The sequence below is a fragment of the Eutrigla gurnardus genome, assembly GCF_963514095.1.
Source record: "Eutrigla gurnardus genome assembly, chromosome: 18".
Lineage (NCBI taxonomy): Eukaryota > Metazoa > Chordata > Actinopteri > Perciformes > Triglidae > Eutrigla > Eutrigla gurnardus.
The window spans coordinates 5,574,557-5,590,554 of NC_139929.1; the positions used below are offsets into that span (position 1 = coordinate 5,574,557).

General features: G+C 45.2%; 1 protein-coding gene across 1 annotated transcript in view; it reads left to right on the forward strand.

Annotated features, from left to right (window-relative positions):
• The first annotated feature begins 593 nt into the window (after positions 1-593).
• plxdc2b (plexin domain containing 2b) overlaps positions 594-15,998 on the forward strand; it is a 75,084-nt gene continuing 59,679 nt past the window's right edge. Inside the window, exon 1 of the mRNA XM_084034152.1 lies at positions 594-1,122. Within this exon, the coding sequence (XP_083890278.1) occupies positions 1,029-1,122 (94 nt within the window). The 5' untranslated portion in view covers positions 594-1,028. The remainder of the gene's footprint in view (positions 1,123-15,998) is intronic.

Below are 15,998 nucleotides of genomic sequence, written 5' to 3' on the forward strand. Positions count from 1 at the left end.
TGGTTGATTTTGCAATTATTGTAATTGTGGGTTCAAATATCAAAAGGGTTAATAGCCTTTATTATCACATAACGACCCCCTGAGGAGGGCGCCCTCATGTCCATGGATGGATGACAAAAACACAAGTGTACAATAAGAATGGCACTTAAATAGCTTCATAAGATTTATGTTTTAAAATAACTAAAGTCTACATACTGAGCTCTAAACAGCCTTTATACAACCCAGACATCTCGTCCTCTTGTTAATAGAGCCTTCATGCTTGATAAACAAGCAAAGCCCTCAGAGAAATGAGTCCAGCGTGTTGAACATGTTGTGTCTGCCGGCGAACAGGAGACCTCCAGCCTCCGAACGCAACTTCCAACATCACTCAGCCGCGGTGCGGATCACAACCCCGGGGCCAAGTGTCCACCGTCTCCGCGGCAGCAGCTGGAGAAACGCTCTGTCTGTCTCCTCCGCTTCTTCTTCTTACACACACACACACACACACACACACACGGGGCATCACACTGAAGAAGAAGAAGAAGCCATTGGCTCCGAGGAGCTGATGACGGAGGGAGCGCACTGTCTTCTCCTGGAGCGCAGACCCACAACACACACACACACACACACACACACGCTGCACCTCCGCCCAGTGGGACCAGTGCGTCGGACTGGGACGAGCATTCAAGTGGACCACTTTTCTTCTTCTGCTGCTGCTCTTATTATTATTATTATTATTATTATTTGTTTTGGAGGTGGAGACCTGTTAGGACGAGCGCGTGTACACTCTCCAGGAGCGCGCGCGCGCGGTGTGTGGCACCCGCTGGAACAACACGAAAACAAACCAAAAACACACACACACGGCTGAGTGCGGCGAGTGCAGCGCAGGCAGGTTTCCCCGTTTTTAAAAGCGCCCGGAGAGGCAGGGGGAGAGTTAGGGAGAGAGAGAGTCCGCGCGAGGGGGGGAGAGAAGCGGCGTCGGCGGCGCACGAGGACGACGAGACACACGGGGGACACCGAGGAGGAATCGGCTGGAACTTGGGGGGGATATGGCGCGTGCGAAGACGTTCGACCTTCTCGTTGGAGTTGTTTTAGTTTTGCAGTGCGTGGGGGATGCACGAGCCGACATCCGAGACGGAGACGGTAAGGAACCCAGCACCTTTCTAATAATAATAATAATAATAAAAAACACGAACCGGACCCGAGTCCAGGTCCGGGTTTCTTCATGCAGAACTAGCAGACGCAGGTGGAGTGTGACTTTGTTTGTGTACTCAGTGTGTGTGTGTGTGTGTGTGTGTGTGTGTGTGAGTGTGAAAACAGAGGTTATCTCCTTTTATAGGAGCGAGAAGGACGTCATGACCTACTAACTTCCTTTTCATTGTCTGGATCAAAGACTTTCTTTTAAGCTAATTATCATATTTTCACTACTACTACGCGTTTGAGTTAATTGCCTGGCTTTGTTCCCCCCCATCTTTGCACACTGCACCCCCCCAGGCTGAGAGGATCATTACTGTATGTTGTAATACAGACAAAGCAAATCAGTGCAAGGTATGGAGATGTCATACTGCTTCTGGAACTTTCCTTTTGTGGCTTTTTTTATTTGATTCTACCTGGAACATCCTTCTGCAACTTTATTGTGCAGATTTAAGATGAGTAATCATGCATAATGCAGGTGCTTTTCTCTGGAGAAGTCCTGCAGAGGAGACGTTGGCTGCCTACACGCTCTGTCCACCTTGATGTCCTTGAATATACGACGCTGCAGGATGAGGTTCTCCATTGTGAACTGTATCCCCAGTGTAAACGGCAGCGTGTGCACCTAAAGTCCACTGATGTGACGTTCATGCCAACGTGGGTCCCGTCCACACAGGCGAGCTCTTGTTTCCCACAGCTCTTGATTGCAGTGCAGCGGTTTTATCATCACGTATCAGATAGTGGTTAAGAGAAATGTTGGGCTGCTGACAGTGACTGTAAATTAAACCCGTGTGTGTGTGTGTGTGTGCAGACCGCAGAGTTACTGGAATGTACGGCTGTTTTAGGGAGAGAGATGCTGTTCGCACACACACTTTTTGTAGTTTCACACAGTCATGCTCAGTGTTTCGGATCAATCTGCCGGGCTGCTGCTGCTCATCACATCAGTGGTTTAGTAGAAAACGACAGCTTTTGTGGGTTTTTCGATGCGGGAGTGAGGCTTGTTTTTAGGGGAAAACTCCTCAAAACACCAGCGTCCCTAAACGGAAAAAGGGCTTTTTCCTCTCAGAGGACTTCATCGCTCCATCTCCTGCTCCGAGCCGGACACATTTAGTATGTAGGACAGTATTTTTAGACATCCGGGAGAAGTGCTTCCCTTGTCGTAGACTGACCTCGACTCTGCTGTAAGGAGCAGAGTCCTTTCCTGAGCTTTTTATTCATAGAGTGCAGGTGGACTCCTTGAGTCTCTGGAGGTAAAATAATAAGGAGCCATTCAAGACCAGTGCTCTCGGCTGCAGAGCCTGAGATGTGAAAAAGACTGGTTGCATGTATTAGTTGGATGAGTTGTGAAGCACATCTGGGTGAAATTACATCAACATCCTGTGAGCTCGGTGCATTTTCTTCTTTTTTTTTTTATAAGCTCTCGTTCTGTGGCTCTGCGACGCTCTCTCAGAGAAACTCTCACCAAACCGAGGCTGATTTGGGGGTTAATCTGCACTCCGGTGCTTCTCTCCGAGTGGAAAAAAAGGAGATGTTCCACTGGAGTCTGGAGTGTGTCTGCGTGTGCGATGGCAGAATTAAAGAGCGTGAGAGAGAGAAAGTCTTTGTTTTGTGTAATGACGTGGTCTCCTTTTTAAAAGCCGGAGCACTGAGGGCTGTTAATGTGCTAAGATTGCGGTTGCGGGGGAGAATTTAATTTGTTGCGGATGCTCCGCGTTGTGTTCCTTTCGGTCGGTGGAGGGTTAATCGTCTCCGGCTCCCTCATCCATCACACTGCCAGCAGCATGCACCTCTGCAATCCCTACAAACGCATTCTGACATAGGAGTGTAGGCTGCAGAGACGCCACCGCTTCAAGTCAGGTCTAAACTCCCCTGGCCACGCTCCAGGGAGCGGCCTCACTCTGACCCTACAGGTGCAAAGAAACCGCCGCCGTATATGGATGCTAACTCAGCGGTTAAGAGGAGACTGTAACGTTGTCAAAGAAAGAACAAGATAGCATTTTTGATATCTTGAGGACGACGCCTCTGGATGTTGATGCAAAGCCAAATCCCGCGTTCCCACTTGGCTCGCTTGTTGTTTTCCATTCAAAGTTGTGGGTATAGCTCCTGTACTTGTTTTGGCACCACCACCACCACCACCACCACCAACAAGCTTGCTGAGCCAATACTTGAAGGTGGAGTTAAACCACCGCACAGCACTGATTGGTTGGAGAGAATCATCACTAAAATCGTCACTTGCACGATACGAGACATTGTGGACAAACCTGCCGTTTTTAATGTGAGCTGCAGGGATATGGTGTATTATTCGAGGCCAACCCTCTTCAACAAAAAGGCAGTAGGAATTTTCCATTGGATTTTGTGTTATTGCAGAAAATACCCTCTGTGGCAATAAGTTCATGAGACTTTTTGTCCAGAACGCTGCTTGACGGATGATTCCCGACATTAAATGTCTACGGAGGGACAGAATGGGAGGTCCAGCTCAAGTCTACTTTAGTGAAGAGATTGTAAGCCTTCTTGGAATCTGCCCTCCCTCCCTCCCTCCCTCCTTCTTTCTGACATTGCACATTTCAGAACGGCACAGAATGAGCTAGCCTCTTTATTGGCCCTCTGAATGACCCGCTGAAAGGATCTGCCATGAATGGCTGACGGGGGTGGGGAGGTATGAGGGGGCTGAGAGACAAGGAGGGGCGGCGGCGGCCGAGGGGGTTTATGTGGCTGCAATGTATGCGGCCACAGTGGGCCGTGCCATACATCGCGGCGGCAGGGAGGCAGGGTCGCCCCCCCACCACCCTCCGTACCAGCATGCAACAGCAGCACCAGGCTCCTGCATTAGTCACGCCTGGCCCTCGCCGCTGAGCTGCCTGCCCCTCTCACTCCTGGAAGAAGCTCAGGCTGACGGGTTAAGAGGGCCGGAGCGGCACACAGGGTTCAATAGGCTCAGAGACAAAGAGCGAAGAGGCCACTAGTTAATGAAACCCGGCGCAGTTAAGCTCCTCTTTAGCTTTTTTCCCCCCCTCATTGTCTTTCATGTGGTTCAAAAGCTCCTTCACTTCACATTGTTGCAGAGTTATCTGTAATCACTCCCTGGCATTTTCTACTCCCTTTGATTTATTTCGTTTATTTCAGAGCAGCGAGAAATTATGGATTTTTGTCCGCCGAGCATGTTTTGAAAAGGTCAGAGTCGGGAGGGGGGTGGGGGGCATTCGTTACAAAGCGTTACAGATCTGAACGTCAGCGCTTCGGTGAGAGATGACAAGCACTTTCCATTCATGACAAACATCCCCGTTTCCACAGATGATTGCAAAGCTGCCAATAGATCGCGGCCAGGCTTTTATCTGCTCCTCCCGATGCTTGTGCATACTGCGAGAGGTGCTACATCATCAGCCGAGGGGCGAAATGACTTAAATGGTTTTTCACTTAGGTGGGAGGAGTTTCAGGTTTGAGAGGATAATGAGGAGAGGGAGGAAAACCCCCTCCCCCCCCCCTTTGCTGAGCTGCATCACAGCTCAAGAGAGCACAATTACAGCGGCACAATACAAATATTACACTCTAAAGTATGGTAAGCGATGATTAACAGCATATGTTATGATATTTGGATGAATAACTGATAGGAAAACCCCTCCCTTGGAAGCTTGCATGCGGTTATATTTTCTGGAGATCCAGGAATGAATTGTGTGATGAAGTTGGCGAAGGGAGTTGGTGTATATACCATGCTCTCTCTCTCTCTATTTGATTGCCTCGTTTGCTTCTGCATCTGTTAGTTATTTCCTGTAACAATCAATTAGCAACATTTGGCCGTACGCAGCAGAATGTCAAACAAACTTGAGTGCAGCGCTGTGTACAAATTTGTGTTGTCTTTGTGTGGGTTTTGTCGTGTTTGGTTGTATTCTATGACGGCGAGGGAGCATGACGGCCAAGATCAACCGGGAAAGAGCGGTGGTCCAAACTAATAGAGATAAAGGCAACTGTTGCAGTGAAAGAAACTTAAAAGGAGATATTTTAATCATATTTTTAATGCAAGAAAGAGAAAACAATGCTATGTTTGTTTGCTGAATTCAAGGATTATTCCACAAAGCAATGCAAGAAGTCCAGAAGTCCTGAAACATGCATTCATTTACATTTTCTTTTGATGATTTTCTGGAAATGTGATCCGATTTCTGAGACAATGTAAATCTAACATTTAGATTCTCTTTAGATCCACTGCAGAGGAAGTGTGGAGCGTTTTGGGGTGAATATGTTCAAGTCACGTGGTCGTGTTAATGCTAGTCACATGCATCTCCCATTTGTGTTGGCTGAGTTTCATGCAGACTGTCTCATTAGATCCCAGCAGGCCTCGGAGGAGTTAAACCCAGCAGCATAAGCTGGATGCTCACCGGTATGGCCTGGTATTTGACGACGGTCCCCTAAAGTTCACAGTGCTGAATTTTATGGGTGGCATATTGTGTAAAATGGCTGACTGGATGGCGCTCAGCTGTGTGGCCTGTAGCAGGGGTCCCTGTTGGCTGTGAAACACAGATGGGGTGATTTCATGCTTCATACACAGCAAACCATTTGGAGTTTTTTTTTGTGATGATAGAAAAGATATAAATTGCTTGCAGATGTTAGAGAACAACTGTGAGTTTGTCCTTTCAAAATATTCAAGAAAGCAGAGTAATTTCGATTTTTTTTCAATACACAAACCCCAAACCAGCTTCTACAAACGTTGAAATTACACTCGGTTCCTGCCTGTTTCCCCACGCGGCGCCTGCATCGGAATGATGAAGAGAGCCTAACGATTTGATGCACTTCGCTGTAGGAAGTTGAAAGAGGCGGCTCTGCAAAGGGGAATACAGCGTTACAGGCGTGGCTATCATGAAGGAGAGGACAGAAGGCGGTGTTTGCAGGCCGGAGATAAGGTGCCGGAGGAGCCCGTCACCCCACCCCAAAGCAGGCTTCATATCCTGAGCCCAGCGGGGGCGCTGGCTTGGCTTTGTCCCACAAAAGCAAGTGTCACTCACAGGGTTTGAGGCATGCTGCTACATGCCTTTGCCTATATGTGCAACTGTGTGTGAAAGTTTTCTCTCTCACACTGTTTATCTGGGTCCGGCATTTCCCATGCGCTTTCTTTGACTGTTGTTTCCTTGATTTGACTCTTTTATACTTATATTCTCTATATTTATCTTCTAAATTCAGCAGTGAGTGCATATATACCATGGCTGTAGTCGTTTTTTATGGCTGAGTGTCAAACCGCAGCACTTTTTGAGTCCAGCTTGAAATCTGGCACTGGTTTGGTCAGATTCTTAGTTGTGTTTCGGGATCTCTTGTCAGATATAAAGATTTAGTGGGGACTCCAGAAGTTTCTTATTTTGTTAAAAGAAACACAAAATAACTGGCTTTTCCAGGGTTTCTTGCTAATTGCCTTATTGAATAAGTAAAGTTTTGGCATCTGTTCTGGTATTTCATTTGAAATTGCCCATTCACTAAAACCCCTCCTGGTTTACTGACAGTTAGCTCGGGGTTCACATGCTGAACCAGTGTAGCTGCACAGAGAAACTCCATATTACAGTCTGAGGGTCGGCGGTTTTGTTAGCCTTTCCAAAACCTCAAACACGAGATCAAAAGTGGAAGGGGTGGGTGTTAGCATATCTGGCTAGCTAGCTTACTTTCCAAGGTTACGGAGCATGTTATGGCATATCTTGTGAGGTAACAAGCTAGGAACAAAAGTCAACCAGCTAATGGAGCTCATATTAGCTTAATTAGCTAGCAGCGGCTATCAGCACAGCTGGCAAAATCTACGGTAAATGACTCAGAATCTTTTCCTCTGTCTAAAGTTAATACCTCATATTGTTCCAACAACTTGAGCGGCGTATCATTATGTCATCGCTATCTGTTTTGCTCATCATTGTTGCATCCTGGGCTTAGCACCTAAGAAGATCGCAATTAGTTTAAAGAAATACGAAGAAGCCAGAGCATTTGCAGAATTATAAAGTGTGGAGTCCGATCTTTTAGCCCTGTTGAGATCTGGCTATGGGAGACAAATGTACCTATGACTGATATCCCTGTTTTGTTTTTTAACGTTGATCGAGTCAGCAAAATGCACCTTCATTTATTTTAGTGCAATTGCATTTAACCTGCCTCCCCCCAACCTAACCTAGATTGATCTATTTATTGGTCTGTTTATCATGTTAATAGCATGCTCATTCAAAAATGAAAGTCGATGTGGCATATTGTGAAGGGATGGAAAGGCCATAAGTAATATAAATGCGCCTCTGGTAACATTTAGCTTTTGCCATGATTAGCCTGCTCATGCCGACACACTTTGTGAGTATGTTCAAACGTTTTTTTTGAGCTGTGCCAAGTGAACCCTTCACGGGCATTGATGTGTTTCCCCTTGCTGTAGGTCCAACAGCGCTGCCTTTGTTACTCTGCCTGGAAAATATCTCCACGCTCCCTGTCCAGAAGTTTCCTTCTCCCTACCAAACTCATCCTGACAAAGAACAAGTTTCCCCCCACAGCAACGGCTCTCTGGAATAGTTGGTGACTCCATCAAAGTTGTTTTCTGCCACCTTACCTCTATAATTCATAGAATTCACATTTAAATTAACTCAGATGTATTGGCCCTGCAGCCTCAGGGAAGTAAAGTTAGTCATTCGTCGCTGACTGTTAAAGAAAAAAGCCAGTCAGCTTTGTTCCGCAACTTGTTCTGGTTAATTCACCACCTCGAATGAGTCATAAAGACCCACCAGACTTCTTGTAAGACATCTGTGAGGCTTTCAGCTCCCCTTTGCTCTTCATCGCTTGACCTTCAGGAATCAGGACTGCTGGGAATGAGAGGATACAGGCCTCTTCCCAGAAGCATTCAAAGGTTTCTGGAGGTCAGGGTGATCTTTGTTTGGAGTATGTCGTTTTGGACGGGCTTCTTCCAGCTGTCCACCTCTTGACCGGGTGCTGAGCTCATCCCGAAGCTGTAAACAGGAGGCCAGTTGGCAGCACATTCATAATGGGAGTTGCACTTTCACATTATCACATTTTCATCTCTGTTCTGTTTTAATGCCTTCCCCACCCCTCTTCTGCCTCGATTAAACAAGCCTGATTAAAAAAAAAACACACACACACACAGAAGTCAACAAATGATTTTGGTAAATGAGGTCTGTGCCAGAGTTCTGTCCCCCTGCCAATGCTTACTAGCTGAGAGTTTCTCCCAGAGCTCAGGACAGAGCCTGGAACAAAGGTCTGCTTTGAGTCTTTTGCGGTGATGAATATCAAGGTGTAACAGCAGCCTTTGTGCGAGTGTACTTTTACGGACCTAGAAAGTGGGGAAACTCCGCCCAAGTAACTCGAGACAAGGCTCGATCCAGCGGTATGTCCCTGCTCTGAGTCAATTGTTTGCTCCTGAACAGTCTAGCAAAGAACAAGCATCCCGATGTCAAGGGCGGTTGTGAAGTGTACACATGTTTTGATCCAGAAGGCAACAAGACATCAATTTAATGGGAACAATAGATCAAAGTCTGTGGTTTGGCTCCGGGAGGAGTAAATTGGCCAGTCTGCAAGCTGAGGCCTGACTGCTTGCAGCATCTCTATTATGTACAGCTGTTTGTTATGCATAACTGGATATTAATACACCTGTGTGTTTGAGCTTGGAATACCTTGCATTTTCCCTTCGTCCTTTTTGTCTTTGACGAAACAAAGTGCGAGGAGGAGAAACCAACCACTTTCTCCCCCCTCGCCCAGAGGGGCTCTCAATAATTCCCATCCTTTAGACTGATGGGTCTCGCGTCTTGTCTCTAAACATTCAGCGTTTTATCACCGAGTGTCTCTAAGAATGAGTTTTCTTCAGATCTGTCACCTCTCCGCGACCGCCGTTGCCGCAGAAGTGTATGACACTCTATTCCTAGAAGCGAGGTGTTGTAATAAAACGGTACACTGCATCCATTTTTGGCAGCTAACAATTTGCCGTCCGAAGATCGTGATGAATGCCGCTTGTTATGGAGGGAATTCTTAGTATTTGTGGCCATTAAAAGGTGTCCATGCGGGAGCTCTTTGTCAGGTGGTGAGATGATCATTAAATGGTAATTGATTCCCATTTAAAGACCTTTTTTCTTGTCCCAGAATACTTTTAATTAGATGGAAAGTAAGTTAGTGTGAGCTATTTAATTATGGATATGTTATTCATACCGTTGCACAAAGGTATTAAATGTGCCCTTCTCTAAAGGGCGAGGGAATGAATGATAAGCAAATGATGTAAAATCATGGAATCCGTAGGAGTGATTATTTAAATGTGTTTTCTGTCATTTGTTTTTATTTCATTCACTCCAATGGTGTTACTTTTTGCACCTCGGAGCCACCGTATAAAAGACCTCCACCCTTATTCTGTTGTCATCATTCAACCCAGAGGCAGCGTTGAGGGGTTTATCATTGCATCGGTTTCCCATAGCAACCAGAAGCTGATACATATCTCAGGCAGAGGTGCAGATATTGATTAAATGTCTGGCCAGTTCCTTCTTCACCCAAAGGCCTCTGGTATCGGTCAAGGTGCCAACGCTCTGTGCATCATCGCAACTGCTCGCTGCCAACCCGCCTTCAACATACTTAAGTTATATAAAAAGAGCTGCGTGGATGTAATTTGACATTTCGGGTGCAATAAATTTTCCCTCTTTTGTTTTTTTGGCCTGATAAAATGAAAAACCTACTGGGGTCAAAAATGAAATGCTCTGTCTCCAGACGGCTGCCAAACCAGTGATATATGTTCTGAAATCCCATCAATCCACAAGCAGCCAAAATTAAAGTGAGAGGTGACGATATGAATATAAATGACTTATTTGATGTCCTTTTCTTGCCAAATGGCCTTCTGCCCCGAATGGCTGGCCTGGCAGAAGTGCAGGTTTTCTACTGAAGGCGTGCGCCCATTACTGTAATCTATCCTTCCCCCGCTGCCATTTTGGCTGTTGCAAAATAAGATAATTTTTAAATATCTCATTCAAAGTCGCATCGACTTTTTCTTCTAATAGCAGATGTAGTATTATATATCCTTCTGACAGTTGTGGCCAGAGCAGAGCAGTTTGTCCTCTAAATTGAGATGATTCATGATTGTTGATGCCTAGTTTGGAGCATTCAGCTTCAAGCCTAAATCCGGTAAAAGTTTTTGAAAAAAGTGGCATTTAAAGTGACCTTCCCTCAACTCAACACGACAAAAGCCATGGGAAATCATTGACAAAAGTTCAAACGCAGTTATGATGAAAGCTAACGCGCCCAAAGTGGTAAAAGCCAGCATTTCTCTGAACTTCAGTTTATGTGTTTATTGTAAGAAAATAAAAAAAAAAGCTTCCAAGCTTCAGGGCGTTCTTGTCTTTGTGGCTGTAGAGCCACATGCAGAGAATTTGTGTGTTTTCCCCAATTGCTCCGAGGTTAGGGATCAGCTCAGATCCGAGGACGAGATCTACTCATCAGATCTTATCCCGCGCATCATTTCTGCAAACAATTAGAACTGAAGCCATGAATTGAACGGCCTGTTGAAAGATCAGGGTTATGGTCGCATGCCTCCACGGCACGTGCGAGCTTTCTGAATGTTACCGTGTGTATTTGTTTGTATATTTGCGAATTCCTGCATCTGTTTGAGGTTCTTGAGAAGCCACTTTACAGCAGCCCATCAGCTCATATTAGCCTGCTTGTTAACAGATGGAACGAATGATTCCTTTCAGAAGCTCATTCATACAAGGGTAAGGATGACAAAATATATTATATATTATAGTTGTTGTGTACTTTTTGGGTTGAAACTGTCGTCATTTGCCAACCTTGCCATTTGCTGCCAGCAAAACTGGACCAAACTAGTTTACACTACCCAATCCAAGCTTTCACTTAGTTAGCCGTAGCTTGCTGGCTTCTCTTTCCCGAGTGGATTACACATTTAAGGCACGCGTTCATGGACATTCAACACACACTTAACACGATCAGTAGATAGTGAACACTATGTGGGCTTGTTGAAAAGGGAAGGACATGCTTAGTTTCCGAGTTTGAATGGCAAAGATACGTTATTACAGTTTGTATTTCCATGCACAAAAAGGTGAGGATAGAAATGATGTTTGCAAAACGGAAACATTTTCATACAAATTAATCTGAACTAACCCTGCAGAGCCAGAGTAGAGTCTCTTTCTACCTGGATATAATCAGGACAGCCTTCTGCTCATTTTCTATCTTCCTGTTAACATTCATGTATCACATGTGATTGGATGCCTGCGCTGCGACGGATTGACCCTGATGGACCGACTGCAGACGCCCTTTTTAATAACCTGGAGGTCACAGTAATCTGCCGCTGAGATCAGACGCCGGTCACGAGTTCCTGGAATATCTGATGGTGTAGAAATGCATTGTGAGCATTCACACATCCTCTATCAACCTCATCGAGCGCTCTATCCTTTTTTTTCTTCCATCTTCTTCTCCATTTCTCTTCCCGCCCACTTCCTTACTCTCATTTCTCCACCTGCCCCAGTTTTTTTTTTTTTTTTTAATACATGTGAGCTCTGTAAAAGATGAACAGTGTTAGGAGTCTTTGGCTGCGTCGTCCATCATCTTGATTGTAGTTGTGTAGCCTCTCCTTCACCTAGTGCCTGCTCGGCTGATGAAGAGCCCAGAAATCAATACCTCACTGATAACATTGCGTTTGCACCCGAAGAAAGCTGCGAATCAATATCGCGCTAACATCACACCGTGACACCAGTGTGTGCAAACTGTGTGGACAAAAGTAAACGTCCCACATCGTGAAGGGATCTACTCCCCAATTAGGGCTGCAATTAAAAATAAGTAGGATTTTTGATCTATTAAAATAACTACAAGGAACTTTAATATTGTGTTGATTTTGGCGCCCCCGTGTGAACAAGAGTGGTAGTGTTCCAAGCACCAGTCTCCCTTTAGAAAACCTCTCAATTTAGTTTCTAGTAATCGGACACAGTGGCACCGACGATGAGCATTATAAATAACTTTATAGAAATAGCCAATCGTCTCCCTGATGTGCTTGTTTACTTCTATCGGGTAGATAGACGTTTCTGGGGACCTACTTTTTAAAAATGACAAACCATCACCACTCAGTTCACATTAGGCCTTTATCTATAAATCGTGAGAAGAGCGAGTGGATGAAGATGGAGTAAGACAGCGCAGGCAGTTTGTATGATAGCGTGTCCCTCATCTCGACCTTTGACCTTTCTACTGCAGCAAGAAGAGACCTCAATCAGACTCCCTGACTAGATGGCTAAATGCATCCGTCTGGGCGTGAGGGAGGCAAACACATTATTAGTGTGCTGTCGGCCAACAGACCTCGGACAAATAACGAGTAGGCAAATACGAACATGGGGCAGGCAGACATGGGGACGGGTTTCTAATCAATGAGCAAATACAAGATTGTATGGACATATTAACCTTCAAGCTTCTAGTTCAGATTGGTCGACATTTAAGCGTCAGTAGAGACTTTCAGTCGGGGCTGGAAAACAAATTGATTTAAGAAATGCCTTTTAGAATGAGCCATTTCACTTAATGTTGATTGGACAAGAGTGCAAAACCCTCAAAACAAACAAGAGCAAGTACTTAACATTTATGCTGCGTGTGAGATATGTGCTGTAAACATTTCCATCTGAGCGTTTACAGGGACGGAGGATTCAGCGATAAATCTTTGTTTACAGCAGAATGCCACTGACAGAGGAAAGCTTCGGGGGGCTTTTAGGGTGGTTAAGGTCAGCGGAGCCTCATAAAGTTTGTCATTTTGTCGGAGGGAAAAAAAAAAAAACACCCCTCTGCAATGAGAGCTCTGCTTATGTTAGGATTCCCCAACCTCAGAAACTTCCAGGTGTAAATCACAATGAGAACACCTAAACACATAAAAGTTTATGACTTCGCTTTATCAGAAGAGATAACAGTTAACAGAATGAAAACACTTTACCCTCTGCCCTCCTGGTGTATTATTAAAAATAATTGAGGTCAAGATGTTTTTGGAAATAAGTGGGACATCCTGAAGTGAGATATTGTACAGAAGGTGCAAGGTTTAACTGAAATAAAGTTGCCTTTTGTTACTACTATTGCATACAGACCTAGCTGAGTGGCTAGTTGCTAGCTGTAGTAAACATACCTGCTACAGATTGTTGGGTGTAGATTCTTTCTTAAATGCCACCATACATTAATACATTGATTAATCACCATTTTAGGTTGATATGATGAAGTCATCAGCAAACAGTTGTATATTTTACACATTTGGCAAATATGGAGCAGCATTAACATGCATTCAAGTCCAATATGTGGTCCCATTTTAGCTTTGTTTTGTCCACCAACTCATGAGGGAAATTTCTGACGCTTGCTAACTTGTTCTGTCTGCTGATTGGTGCCATGCAGGCAGTGTACAGTCGGATTTTAGGGCTTTTATTTGCTTAAAAAACTGTTGTGGGCCTCAAACCAAAACAGTGAGGTGAAATCCACTACAAAGCCGAGAGGAACAGCAAATTCAGGTCTAGTCATGGGATCCATTGTTAATCTAAAAATATCGATTCTAGCTGCTCCAAGGAGTGTTTGCAGGAAGAAGCAAGTGTAGTCTCCAATAACCCGACTCCCACAAGCATAGAATGTGCCAAGGCATCATTTCTACATTAATGCTGACATAACACACATGGTGAACATCAGGTCTGATGGTGGGCTCCATATTGGATTCAGTTCCGAGTTAATAAAATACTCTTGATCTCTTGAGCTCACAGGCAACTCTCTTATCCGGTCGGCTATTTTCACTCTTTAAAAAAAAAAGGCAGACGAAGCGAATATCAATGTCCAAACCATTCCTGTAGTCATGGCACCGAGATGTGGATCTTTTTTAGCTTGACATCAGTTATAAAACACGGGTCATGGCTGGGTTAACTGCATGCTTTCATGTTGTTTGTGCATGCTGCAGCCCCTCAGGTCGTATCGCTGTCTAACATGCATGCTGGCAGGTAAATCACTTCCTCTGTGGATTTTTCGGTGCATCTCTCTGGGGCGTTTTACCTCCTGTGGCAGATTTGCGGTGACAGCCCACCGCCGGGACATGACAGGGGACACATCCGGCTTGATATGAGGCTACAATCGGGGTTGACAGGAAGGTAATGAAAGGCCCCGTCTTCCCTGACACCTCGGCTGTCCCACTCGGTGCCGGGCGCTGAAGTGAATTGCGGAGTGATTGACGGCGATAATTTGACCCTCTCGGTCGCTGCATCACTACCAGGACCCTGATTGTCTCAGCAGTCACAGGTTATCTGCTCAAATGTAATCTGTCAAAAGGTGTGTGTATTGTTTTTGGCTATTTCGTTGAAGATTTAAAAACATTTTTTTTGCACTTCCTAGTTGATAAGCTTCCTCCTGTCAGCTGTTTTAGTTTTCTGCTCCGTGAAAGTCCTGGAATTCAGAGGGAAGGAGCGATGGGAATACCATGTGGGACCGCACATCTGTCTTTAAAGGGGGGGAAAAGCAGGTCTGGTCTTGTAAAGAGGACAATATACAGAGGGGAGATGGAGAAAGGTTGGAGAGTTCAGGCAGTGGAGGAGCTGCACCAGGGTCTGATCTCAATGGACTCCTTGGGGGTTGAACAGCTGGAGGGACACCAGCTTCCTTTTTAGACTCCAGGAGCCCAGCAGAGATGCAACTTCTGTCAAATTAAATGTTTAACGGCTGCGACTTCAAAAAGGTCGCCTGAAGAGAACAGACTCAGACTCTACAGTAAATGTTGCATTACGGGGAGTTTGTGGCGTGTGCTGGAGGAGGCCAAAGTTCAGCCTGGAGCTTCCCGTCAGGAGCTTGTTAGCCGAGCAGACCGGTTCTCATGTGTCAGCCCTGTTCCCGAAACCTCCTCGACTTTAAAAGCTTCAACTCCTTCGCTCTGTCTTTAATAAACAAAAACACTTTAGACACATACACAATCCCATGTAGACAAAGCCCACGCTCCGCTGCCTCCGCTGTTGTCATGAGAAGCTGAGGCTTTTGAAAAATAAAAAAAAGAATTTGGATCGTGTGCAGATGGCTTGTTTTCTTCCAGCCTTATTTTTTCCACTACTCCCCTCTTCCTCTCCTGCAGATGTGAAGGCTTTTGTTGTCACTGAACATCCTCCGCTCTGGGTAGCTTCAGCTGTGTTGGCCAGGAAGGCATTCATTTATTTTTTAGCGTCTAGCACAGTGAGTGTAGGCGTTTCATTAAAAGTATTTTAGTTTTTTTGAAAGGGTGGCATCAAGGTTATATGAAGAGAAAGGGAAAATATCTGGTTCAAGCCCCGGGGACCACGAGCATATGACCTGCTGAAATGTCACGCAGCAAGACGTTCTCTTTCAGCTCTAAAACTGCTGGTCTGACCTCTGACCTTCCAGTAAAGGTGGGAAAAGGAAATATTTTTCCTTTATGCTAGGATGCTCTGCGTGGCTGCAGTTAAGAATGGATGGCTGGGCCCAAAACCACAGGACTTTCACCCAGTAGACCTGTGTTTGTTTGATTTTATGTAACTTATGTCGCAAACATAACATAACCTGTGGAAGTTTATTTTGAAAAGACAGAGTATGCATGTAAGTGACGTTACCTGGACATGTAGATCTTCAAAGTGTGGAGCCACTGAACAAGCATCCGTGTTTGCCGAGTCGGGAAGGAGAGTGTTGATGCTGTTCAAAATGATTGCTTTTCTTAAGCCCTAAGTGGAAATCATTTAAGATTCATGAGAAAGCAGTCACGTCTCATTTTTTATATTTCCATCATCTCTTTAATGGAAATTGTTTCCTTTTCCATGCATGACACCGGTGCTTGGAAGTGTTGACACTGCAGAGCGTAAATTATTTGGATGGTCCGTCGGCCAATTTACCTTGAAAGG